At 37.8% G+C, this 13,055-nt stretch overlaps 1 protein-coding gene and 1 long non-coding RNA gene across 2 annotated transcripts; one reads left to right on the forward strand and one right to left on the reverse strand.

Moving 5' to 3' along the window:
- Positions 1 to 6: 6 nt before the first annotated feature.
- Positions 7 to 3,594, forward strand: LOC145721882 (uncharacterized). The gene is made up of 2 exons (XR_014145876.1): positions 7 to 305; positions 539 to 3,594. It is a non-coding gene; the product is annotated as an uncharacterized LOC145721882 (long non-coding RNA).
- Positions 1,317 to 11,906, reverse strand: ARL1 (ARF like GTPase 1). Its single transcript, XM_006731291.3, has 6 exons — positions 11,692 to 11,906; positions 8,463 to 8,600; positions 6,477 to 6,558; positions 5,367 to 5,478; positions 2,459 to 2,637; positions 1,317 to 1,724 (listed from the first exon to the last, which is right to left on the reverse strand). Exons 1-6 carry the CDS (start codon positions 11,693 to 11,695, stop codon positions 1,694 to 1,696), a joined length of 546 nt encoding a protein of 181 aa, XP_006731354.1. The 5' UTR covers positions 11,696 to 11,906; the 3' UTR covers positions 1,317 to 1,693.
- Between the last annotated feature and the right edge of the window lie 1,149 nt (positions 11,907 to 13,055).

Below are 13,055 nucleotides of genomic sequence, written 5' to 3' on the forward strand. Positions count from 1 at the left end.
ATTTATTTGACAGAGAGAGACACAGCGAGAGAGGGAACACAAGCAGGGGGAGCGGGAGAGAGAGAAGCAGGCTTCCTGCGGAGCAGGGAACCTGATGCGGGGCTTGATCCCAGGTCGCTGGGGTCACGACCTGAGACGAAAGGCAGATGCTCAACGACTGAGCCACCCAGGTGCCCCGGGCATCAAGTTTTTTAAATGCTGGTTGTCCAACTTAAAGATTCCCCCAAGTTTAAGTAAATACAAGGGACCATATTCTGTCACCATTATAGACAATCCTGTGGTAGACTGGGTGGGCAGTCTGAAAAGTTCCTCTGAACATAATTGTTTTTTTTTTTTTAAGATTTTTTTTTTTTTTTTTTTTTTTTTATTTATTTGACAGAGATAGAGAGGGAGAGCACAAGCAGGTGGAGTGGCAGGCAGAGGGAGAGGGAGAAGCAGGCTCCCCGCTGAGGAAGGAGCCCGATGCGGGGCTCGATCCCAGGATCCTGGGATCATGACCTGAGCCGAAGGCAGCCGCTTAACCGACTGAGCCACCCAGGCGCCCCTGAACATAATTGTTTTTGATACCCCAGCAGTAAGTCTACTTTTTAAAACCAAGAATGCTCCATTTCTCCCTGTACAACCAGTAATTGTTTTGACTTTTCACCAAATTTACATGTCCAATTACAGAGAAAAGAAATGAAAGACAGTAAAGACATCTCTTACAATGCTTCTTAATACAGATTTTTTTAAATTTCCTTTAATACATTGTGGATTCCATCAAATATAACCATTTAGGATTGTTTTTACTACCTCTACTAGTATAGACAAATTTATAGAAATTATTTTGAATGTACCGTGTCTACTTCAATTAGCATAATTTTATTTAAGCAATTAAGGTTGTCTGTGTTACCAGTGTTGACATTTTCAGGAATTTATGGTATACTTTATGGGATGAGCTTGACAATGAAATCTCACTTTCAGCCCTGTTCTGACTTCACAAGCAGGTGGCCCTGAGCAAGCCAACTTATCAGAACCTTGGGTCCATGTCCATAAAACAAAGACATTACAACCTGTCCTACCTACATCACAGGATTCCTGTATATATGAAAAATTTTTTGGCTACTATAAAGTACTATAAAATGACAATTACAGACGTCAGTGAGGTTAACCACCAAAATAATTTTTCAGCTTCATGCCTATACCCAAAAGCTTTTAAACAAAACAGCTTAAATAAAGTGGTCATTAAACAAATGAAGACTGTATTACCCACACTGTGTTCCTACTCTACTAAGTCTAATCTTTGGAAGAACTTAATTCATTTTAGGGGAAAAAAATCTGAGTTAAGATATTTATTAGTGTATACAAACAAGCGGCAACCACTAATTCAAAAATAGGAGGGTTTTTCCTCAATAAGAGTACATTCTTTAATAGGACTCTATTTGAATAAGAATTCCTTACAAATAGAATATATACTTAAGAAAGCAAGGAAAGATTTTACATTACACAGAACAGACATTCAGTTGGTTCAATCATGGGTGAACTACCCTTCCAACCAAATACTTATTTTTTATATTTATTACAAATACTGCAGTCAGTTCAGTATATGCCAATAATCACACAGTTTTAACATTTAGTAGCATGAAGCACACTTAACTGTTTCCAAAGGGATATGTGATGGAGTCTTCATTTCACAGGGGTAGAAGTGACTGAATTACTGTCTGCTCTTTAACGTTTCAACTAACCTGTGAAGAGAAAATGACAGTTTCATAACATTAACTTCAAACTTTCAGGTATACAGCATGATCATTTATGATAAGTTTTATACGGAAAGTGGATTCCAAAGCACTTTAAATGACGAAGGCTAAGACAGTTACACTGCAGAATGATGTTATGAACCCAAGTTCCATGAAAGCCTTTTAGCTTTCACTTTTGTCTATGCTCTGAATGATCAAAAAGACCAAATATCTTCTTTCCGGGCTGTAACTACTGCAGCATGGCTAGATGTGGATAACTCAGAGGTGAAAACTAGTCTCAGTCCTCATGGAGCTTAAAATCTAATGAGCAGATGCACTAATCAATTACAGGATAGTGTAACTACTATATCACTGGTCTGTGACAAGGACATCCAACTATGTGTGTGGTAAGGCAGTGGGCATGGAGACATGCAAGGGAAGGTTCTTGAGAAGAAGACAGTCTTAACCTAAGTCCTGAAGGATAAGGAATGGAGAATGTGGTGAGGAAGGGAGAAGTTAAAAAAAAGGCAGAAGACTGGGTTATCTAACTATAATCAGGTAGGTGTGATTGAAATAATAGCTGATGTATATGGAAGACCAGTGGAAGAAAAGGCTGGAAGAACTTAATATAAGCTGCTAAGTAATCTGAATTTCATCCTTAAGACTAAGAGAAAATCACACATGTGTGCAAACAGCTGCACACACGAACAAATGCACAAATGACTTCTGGAAATATACTTAACCATTCCATTGCCTCATCAAGGCCAGTGCCTTTGGTTGCTGAAGTTTTGAATATTTGCCATTTTCGGTCCTTCAACACAGGCAACCCAAGTGAATTTGCCATCTCTGAGGGAGTCATGGCCTGTTCCATGTCCTGCTTATTTGCAAACACCACTAAAATGGCTTTTCTCAGTTCTTCTTCCTAAATAAAATAGAAGGTATTTAATTTTCTCTAATGAATTTGCTTCCTTGAGTTTAGAAAGAAATGCCAACAAATACATTATTTTAAGAGTATATTCCCTAATTATGAATCTATAATGTTCATTATAAATCATTTGAAATTATAGAAAAGAAGCTTCGTCCATAATCCTATCTCCCAAACATGATCACTCTTAACATTCTGGGTATTTTCTACTGCTTTGTAATTCAGATACTTATAGTTTATTAATAAATACATTTATACATTTGAGATCACATTTACATACAGTTCTATACCCTGCTCTAAAAAATAAACATTAAATCATGGATATTTTCCCAATCAAAATTTTCAAAAAAAATTTAATGGTTAAATATATCTATACTATGAATGCATACACCATAAACTATATAACTACTGTTCTCCAGTATTAGACTCTTACTAGATTCTTTTTACTTGACTATTACAGAAACTCAAGGGACACAGTCATTACACAGAAATCTTTGTGTGAATCTCTATTTCCTTAATAAATTCTCCAAAAGTAGAATCAAAGTATGAACTTTTTTTGGGTTATTGTTATATATATATTAATAAACCGCTTTCCAGAAAGGTTATAACACTTTAGACCCCATCAACAGTGTATGACAGTACTGTTCTTCAATGCAGCCTTGGAAGAATTAGAAATTACATATTTTTCCAAACACAGCATCTCATTACTTATTTATTATCAGAGTATATTAGAAATGCAAATGTTATCAGCAATACAGTTTTCTCGTGTGCACTGTAAGTTCATGCCTTTTGCTCAGTTTTCTATTTATTTGCAAAGGGTCTTGATATGATTAAGAACACTAATCTTTAGTCACTGGTTGTAAAACTATGTCCTGGTTCCCTGTTTTACGCTAATTTGTATTTGCAGGGTTTTTGTTTGTATTAATATAATTAAATCTATCTTTTCTTTTATAATTCCTTCCAATCCTTTGATTTAGAAAGACCTTCCCTATCCAGAAATGTTAACCATAGTCACTTACATATTCTTGGATTTGTATTTTTTACATTTTCTATTTTTTACATTTCTGTTTTTTACATTTAATTCTTTACTCCAGGAAGAATTTATTTTTGTGTACAAAAATGGGATCACTTACAGTGGTTTTGTCTGTAAGTTTGAATGTAATAGATAACAGACCTGATCATATGCTACATGTACTTTACATTATATATTTATTGACTGGATCAATTAAAAATTACTTCCTAAAGAATGAATACAATTTTTAGTTCTCATACAATTATACAAGTCAAATCCTAATATCAAAAATAACAATCCTGCTAGCACAACTCAAGAACTGTAAACTGAAGCTAATAACGCATTTCTTTTACGCAGTACTTTTTATGATAAAAATCCATACCATTTGAATTACATCTAACTAAAGGTTTTATTTTAAAAAACCCATTACACTGATGGGTTAAACAGTACCTTAAAATTCCTTATACTTAAATTTGGTCTAAGAAGCTCTTATGATAAATATGATGCTATGCTGTGAAAAAAATTAAGCAAAAGTTTAAAACAATTAGGTCTGCAATTTGTAACTCAGAAGCCATTAAGTCAGTAGTCAAGAAATCAGAAGTTCAAAGTATTCCAAAAATGTTTCTACCTAGGTAATCAAATGGCCTAGAAAACTTGTATTTAAGCATTCAGTGATTGGCTAATTCAGAATCATAGTTCTCATAGGAAAAGGGAACGTACTCTTCTGATTTTCTCAAGCAAAGGTAATTTCATTATTAAATTAACCATAAGTACATTCGAAAAGCTTATTTAACAACTGGAGATTTTTTAAACTTTTGATTAATGCATCCTCTGAATTTAGTTAGCCAATAAATTATCTTCAGTGACTACAATGTTTTAAGTTGTTGTACACTGTTCCACACATCAGGAATATTAGGGTAAATTCAACTTACATTTTAGGGTGGGAGACATATATAAGCAAACAAATATATTTTAAAATAACAAAGAAACAGTAAGTGGTACAAAAAATAAGGTAGAATAAGGTGTTAGAAAATAACTGAGGCTGCTCTCTGAGGCAGAAACGGGAGATAAAACATGCCAAGAAGGTAGCCATGCAAAGATCTGGAGGAAGAGCATTACAAGCAGAAAGATGAGGAGGTGCAAAAAGCCCTAAGCCAAGTGATCAGTGTACAAGCTTAGTGTATCCAAAGAACAGAAAGGTCAGTATGGCTAAAGGACTGTAAACACAGGGAAGAATAAAGAATGAAAAACCTGGAAGAGATAAATAAACAAGGGCCAGAGGTGTGCCAGAAACCCAGAAATTCTAAAACAAACAAATAGGCTTTCTTATTATTTATACCCTCATCTGCTTCCATAAACTAACTTATACAACTAGAAATAGATTTTATAAAAAAGCACTTCACAGGAGTAACTTAAAATAGTTTTCAGTTTAGAAAGAGTTCAGCTCTGAGCTTCCTAGAAATCAAGAAATCTAGTTTAAAGGAAGTTACATGGCTGGATTTGATTTTTTTTTTTTTTTTTTGGTCTTTTTGTCTCCTTCTTCTTCCCAACAGAATTTCTGGAAGAGGAAATAATTTGTATAAAAGAAAATTATACTAACGACAAGGGGGGGAAAAATCCCTGCTTTCCTTTTAATTATTCCTACATGTGGTAACAATGAAAACTAGCAAGCAAACGTAAAAGATTTCCCCACATTCGAATAAAGTTTTCTCACCTCCAACATGGCAACTAACTCTGATTTGGAAATGCCGATTCGGTCTCGGTCACAACTGTCTACTACATAAATGACTGCATCTGTGTTTGAATAGTAACATCTCCAGTATGGCCTAAAGAAAATTCAGAAAGGGAGAATATATTATTATTTGAAAGAAAAACAACCTGCTATGTTAATTTATATGCTAGGACTTGGCAATGATGGGGAGTGGGGGGTTTACATGCCAATCTTGCCACCCCCCCATGTTAGAATCAATGCCATGATTCATTGTTTCTGATGGTATGTATCATATCCTTCAGATGTGATGGGGGTGGAATGATAAACATTAAATCACAGGATCAAGAAGTTTCAAAATGAGTTCAGACTTTAGGCTAAGAAAGTACTTTATAATCAATCTATAAAATCACTAACTGTACTGAGATAAAGTTATACACGGACCTTACTATTAACATCTAATAAATCTCTAACTCTAAATCTCCTTAAGGAATGGGTTCTTAAAAAACTTTTAATATGATTTTATATAGCAGACATTAAATTGACTACAGAAGACTTCATGAAGTAGAAATGGCTAAAATTAAAGAGGGACTCAAAAGCAGTTCAAAAAATAAAACAAGTTAAAAGGCAGCAGGATGTTTGGAAGAATGTACTACTTATGTTTTAAGTAGGTACCATAGTGAGCAACACTGACAGTCACCAAACATCCACAGTTGCCATGCCAAGCACAGAATGCTGGGCAGGAGACCTAAGTTCTAGAGGGCATCTATGTTCACATTAGCCCTAAATGGTGGATTGAAAGTTATTTTTATAAATCCAAAACAGTCTGTTTCACAAAGTGGCAAGAACTAAATGGAAGACCCTTTTCAGTTAAAAACTACTGAAGTAGATCTTGAGATTTTCATGAAAAAATTTGTCATTAAGGTGATATCTGAAGAACTGGCTTCCTTAAATTTTATTTTAGTTCAACTGAGCAAATAAGCAGTTTTACCTCATTTTAAATTAAGTGGCTTCCATTTAAATTACAAAAGAAAACATACTTGGTTTATTGCTCTTAACCTTAAAAGGGCCAATAAATGTTCAATACTACAAAGTAATCTGGTCTCTGTACCATACCTGATACTTGTCTGTCCTCCTAAATCCCAGACTTGGAATTTAAGGTTCTTGTATGTTACCGTCTCAACATTAAATCCAATAGCTAGAAGAGAAATCAAAATCAGTAGTATATGTAGACTAATGCGTTCTACCTTCAAAGTATGCAATCCAATTTTAGCAATTAATAAAATTACTACTGAATCACATTATTGGTTAAAATATTATTCCATTTACGACAAAACAGTTGCTTTGCTATACACACACACCATCCATTAGCAAGTTCAGCACCACTTTCAGGTTATATAAGAATCCCCAATTACCTCTGCAAATACAGAATTTTTAGCTCAATAGAAATCCTACTATGTTAAACTCCCTGTATAATACAATCCTGGCATACTAGTGTTTAGAAGGTTATGTTTAGAAAGAACAGCCGTAGATATATTACCAAAAATGGAATTTTGATAGGCAGCAAGTAAACAGGGAACAAAACCAAGATAGCCCAAATTCTAAACTTTAGTGGGTAAGGATTCAGTAACAGCTATATACCACTTTATGGAAACTGGGTTCTCTAAGTGTGGCAACCTCACAGACCCTCTGCAGACTTCCTCAAGAGCTCATTTGTAATAAGGTCATGGCTGGATGATCAAAGGGGAGATGTCCCATCTCTTTTCCCTGACATTCTTTTTAGGTGGAGCTCTAGCATCACACAGCTGAGGCAGGATACTATTTTCACTGAAAAGAATCTAAGGAAGGATACAGAGAATGCTGAAAAAACTGACTACTAAGATTTTAGAAGCTTAAAAAAAAGTAAAAAATGACATAGCTATAACTGGACAATTAATTTTTGTTTTAAATTTAAGTCTATATTGGTAAATGATGCTAATGAGTATATGGTAAGCATTCCCTATCACAACTAAAAAATAGCTATAATAAACCTGAGTGAAAAACTAAAAAGCAAGTTCATGATGTCTCCCTTAGAATTAAGTAGGAGTGTAATCACCATCTTACCTCGATTACAAACTCTGTTTATATGCACAGGACAAGAGTATGCTGTAAAGTGTATTCACTGAAATGCAGTCCACTGGGCTATGTGCACTGCAGGGGCCAAGACTTAACCATAATAAAGATGGGTGATTTTGAGAAGCAAAAACCAAGGGAACTGAAATTTTTTGAAGGTGGCACAAAGAAATAACAGAAGCCACAGGGTTTAAAAAGTTCTTCTCTCATAAAACCTAGACTTTTTTTTTTAATCTGGAAATTTAAATACTACTAAATATAGAAATACCTTGCATGACAGAGTGATTTTAGAGGCATAATTTAATACTCTTGAGCCAACGCTACAAACTCTTAAACTTAGTTTAAATATATTAATCTTCTCTAAGTAAATTCACGTCAACAAATTTAAAAAGTAGAACAGTATTCTCATGTAGTCAAACAGGACTGTTTAAGAATATCCTTCTAAAATATCAACAACTTATTTAAAGTTGAGGTATTTCTTCTCTTGATACTTTTAGGTACCAGATTAATTCAAGAGTCAGTCTCTTCCCCTCAGTTCTTTACAAGCAATCAATAGAATTACTTAAGAGAAACAAATCTTAATTAAAATAGTAACAAATACAGGGGGAAAAAGCACATCAGATGCAATAATACCACTTAACACCTATATAATTCTTTAAAAAGGTTTACAAAGTATTTTATGTACTTCATGTATTTCCCCCTTAAAGTCAGTGGGTATTATCTTCATTTTATCAATAAAGATACTGGCTCTCAATGAGATTAAGTGGCTTAACTCTAGCCAACTTTAAAAATAGCAAAACCCAGCTATGCACAGGGGTTTACAAATTGCCTCTAAATGTATAAAAAATGTTATCAATATTATGTCCACACTAGAAGTTTACAAACCTTACTATATTAAAATTACATTATATGAATTACTTAATCAGAAATAAAGTTACATTAGATGGAAAACAAAAACCCCTACAATTAGTTTATCATACCAACACTTACTAGGAATAGTAGTAACGACTTCTCCAACCTGTAATCTGTATAAAATTGTAGTTTTTCCTGCTCCATCTAATCCCAAAATTAAAATCCTCATTTCCCGAGTTCCAAACAGACTGGAAAAAATACTTGAGAAAAAGCCACCTGAAAAAATAATAAAAGAAAAAAATTCATTCAATATCATTTTGTGAACTAAGTCCACAAAACATTTAATCTTGCCTTTTGAAAGCTATACCAAATTAAATATTACTGTAATATTCTCAATTCTTAGGTGCGTAACTTTGCTCCCAATGATACATATTAACCAACATCAAACAAGTAATTACTGATTGTCACCATGTCCTAGATACTGTGTCAGGAAGGCACAAGAAGATATATTCCAGAATAAGAGAAACAAGAACCACTGTCCTCATGGAGCTCACTTTTTTTTTTAAGATTTTATTTCTTTGAGAGAAGAAGAGCGAGAGCACAAGCAGGGGAGCAGCAGAGGGAGAGGGAAAGGAGCCTGATGCAGAGCGATGCAGGGCTTGATCCCAGGAACCTTAGATCATAACCTGAGCCAAAGGCAGCTGCTTAACCTCCTGAGCCACTCAGGCACGCCCTGGAGCTCACTTTCTAATCATGAGAATATAGATACCTTAGCATGATCTCACAACCCCTAAACACCAAGGGACAAATCAGAATGACAGTGGGACAATGAGGTTCTCACATGTGAAAAGCAATTATTATCACTGACAAGAGCACCATCATAACTACCTTCAATCACTGAGATTTCTCTGTAAGCAATATAACTTGCAAAATAAATTGAGACACAGAAGCCCAAAATAACAAAATCTATTTTTGAAAGAAAACTCATTTAAAAAAATAATAAAGCTACATTCACTGTACCATGAAATATTTCCAGAAAGTTTCTTGTACATAAGGTAATGTGTAATATAAAAGCACTTGTGAACAGAGTGGTGATTATCAGAATCACCACTGGTGACTGAATGATAGAATGGTGGTTATCAGATGCTTGGGGAGTGGAAGAAATGGGAGAGAGGTCAGTCAAGGGTACTAACTTTCCTTATAAAATGAGTAAGTTCTGGAGACCCAGTGAACAGCATGGTAACTACAGCAAACCAATGTATTGTACACTTGAAATTTGCTAAGAGAGTAGATCTGAAAGTGTTCTTACCAAACACACAAAAAAGCTAATGTAAAGTGACAGAGGTATTATGGGGTCTTTGGTTTTGGGTGACAGAGGTATTAATTAGCTTGATTGTGGTAATCATTTCACAATGTATATCAAAACATCACATTGTACCCCTTAAATATATGCAGTTTTGTCATTCATACCTCAAGAAACCTGGAAAAAATTAAAAAATTATCCTTTGTCTCAGCAGGGCCTCCTGGTTTAACAGATTAAGGCGGTGATTCATTTGGATTGCATTTAAATAAGAAATCCCTAAGAGTAGGGGAGGTGGTGATTTAGTCTTTATTACTCTTTACAACAAAAGAAAGGGTTTTTTGTTTTAAGAGAGAGAGCGCACAGCGAAAGCATGGTGGGAGACAGAGGGAGAGGGAGAGAGAATTCCAAGCAGGCTCCACACCCAGCACAGAGCCAACACAGGGCTGGATCTCTCCACCCTGAGATCATGACCTGAGCCGAAATCAAGAGCGGGAGGCTCAACCAACTGAGCCACCCAGGCACCACAGAAGCTTTTTTAAAATACATTTTTTCTTTAATGATTACCAGAAAAAAAACACTTTGGCCCTTCCCCACCAAAAGCCATTAGAGAAGGTTAAAAGAAAGTTACATTAACAATAAAAAAAAAAACAAAAAAACAGTTGACAACTGAAGTGATGTCACATGCAATACATGGTTATCTGACAAAGAAATGGCACAATTAAGAGCCACAAATTTGGAAAAACGAAGACACCATGGGCCAGAGAACCTTGGGAAAGTGTAACAGAAGGTGTGTAACTTGACAAAATCCTTTCTACCTTTTACACCTTAAAAACAACAACAACAACAACAAACTGGGGCACCTGGCTAGCTCAGTCTGTAGAGGATGCTACTCTTAATCTCGCAGCTGTAAATCTGAGCCCCACCTTGAGTGTAGAGATTACTTAAAAATAAAATCTTTAGGGGCGCCTGGGTGGCTCAGATGGTTAAGCGTCTGCCTTCAGCTCAGGTCATGATCCCAGAGTCCTGGGATCGAGCCCCACATGGGGCTCCTGGTTCAGCCGGGAGTCTGCTTCTCCCTCTCCCTCTGCCTCTCCCACGGCTCATGCTCTCTCTCTCTCTCTCTGTATCTCTGTGTCTCAGATGAATAAATAAAATCTTTGAAAAAAAATAAAAAATAAAAATAAAATCTTTAAGGAAAAAAAAAAAACCTAAAGGGAGGTATGGAAAAAGACAGGAAAGCATTTATGATCCAGGGCAAGAAGTAAATCCCCCAGAAAATGGTAGAGGAATTAAAATAATCCAAAGAATTTGCATCATTTGGACAGTTGTAAACCAGTTTAAAAATCTGCACCTTCATTTGGATTCCAGCGGGGAGGGAAGCTAGCTTGTGCTTGTGATGACAATGTAGTGCCCTCAATTAGCACTCCAAATATCGATATTAAAATTTCACTCACTGACCAGTAATGACCAGTACCCTCCCCATTTCCTTCTCCACCTTACTCTATCATCTACATGAAAAGCTACAGATAAGCAGGCAAATGCCAAGTTGGCTATAAAACACTGTGAGCAACAATTCCTTTTGGATTTTTTAAATTGACGCAATCCCAAGGGCCAGGAGGAGAGAATCAAGCTTCCACTGTGGGGTCAGATCTCATCTTTCACGCAAGAAACCTCAGCGCACCTGCGACCGACAAATTGCCAAGCTTCTCAAGGCCAACTCTGCCCCCCAAGTCGAGCTGGGTCTGAGGAGGTGAGGGAAAAGTTCATGGTCAGGGGAAAGGGCTCAGGGCCGGGTTCCCAGGCCGCAGCGCTCTCCGGGCCCGCGCTACCCCCACCCCCTCACCCTTCTGGGGTGAAAGGAACAAGAGTGAGGGCAGGAGCAAAAGCTCGAGGCAGGGTCCACCCCCACAGGTGAAAAGCCAAGGTAAGTTAAGTCCTCAGCGACCCGCGCCTGAAAAGCTGGCTACTCTGGGGCTTCCCAGGCGGGGCCCTCTCCTCCTCCTGACCCCAGCCGTCGGCCGCAGCCCCTCCAGCGCGCCCGGGAGCCCTTCTCGGATCCCTCACCCATGATGAACCGCCTGTCCGCCCTTATCGGTGGTGAGAGACAGGCCCCCGGCCTTGGCAGCGACTCCTATTCGAGCCTCGGCGCCGCCACCTCTGCTCGCCTTGGCCTATGGCTCCGGCTCCCAGGCGGATCCCTTGGAAGTCCGGTCGGTCACCAACTTCCACGTCGGACTCCCGGCGTGGGCGGGAGCGACGGGTCGCGGCGACTATGCGCCAGGAACGGCGACCTGAGCGTCCGCGTCGTCACTTTCGACGAAACTTCCCGGCCCGCTGGGTGGAAGCCAGAGGATAAAAATATTCAAGGACCCCAAATCTCTCTTGCTTCTGTTTTCTTGTACTGAAAGGGTTTCCAAAATAGAGAAATTCGAATTTTCATTTTAAATTCTGACACGCAACAGTGGCGAATCTGCCAACCAAGAATTCGAGTCGGGCCTCGATGCTGTAGCCCAACTGGACGCCGGCTCAGGGTGCAGCGTCGTGGAAGTTGCAGGTCCTAAAGCGCCGTGCGGGGGCGACGCACCTTTCCCTGGGTGCTTTCTCCCACACGGAAATAGAACTACGTAATAATAGGAACAGCCCCGCGCGGCCAATGCTAATCAACCTTACACCTGAGGCCGCTAACTGGAGGTTTTTGGAGTCGCAATAGCCTGTAGGGTCAGCGTTAGAGCCCTTCACCCCTTTCTTCCACCTAACTGACCCCCTTTCTGGGATAGGCAGTACGGAGGAACTGGTTCAGCTCACAAGGACTGAGGACCTGTTCCCTCAAGGGGCGTCGAGAGTATTGCCGGTCTTGACAGGAAATTGTACTGGAAGGAAGGAAGAGATACTTGGAGGATGGGAAGAAGGGATTCTCCTAGACTCTAATCTTTCTAAGGTTGAGCGTGCGTGTCTTAAAAATTCGTAAAGGTACATAGAAAAGTAAACCTATCCCTAGCCCCCAATGCCACAGTTCTTCGTAGAAGTCACCTTTGTAAACTCTTAGGCCTCCTTCCAAATATAATTTTTGCATATTATGTTTTTATTTAGAGATTTTCATCCATTCAACAGAGTTTATGGACTGTTTTGTTTTTTCCTTCAATTTTCAGACCTTTCCAGCTGCCTAAGCATTGAACCAGATTTGCCTGTTGCTCTCGCCTCCCTTCCCCACTTCTAAATCATAAATTCACAGAAATTTTCCTCACAAGGAAAAGTTTGGTTTTATTTGTTTTTTATTTTATTTTATTTATCTATTTATTTATTTATTTATGGAGAGAGTTGAGTGACTCTTTAAACACCTGGACCTTTACGTTGTCCCAGCTGTTGGACTTAAGTGGGCTGAGATTCCACTGACCTTTTTCACCTGTTCTTCACCCACCTGCAGTCCA

Source organism: Leptonychotes weddellii, chromosome 5 (assembly GCF_054177405.1).
Source record: "Leptonychotes weddellii isolate Sample4059 chromosome 5, ASM5417740v2, whole genome shotgun sequence".
Classification (NCBI taxonomy): domain Eukaryota; kingdom Metazoa; phylum Chordata; class Mammalia; order Carnivora; family Phocidae; genus Leptonychotes; species Leptonychotes weddellii.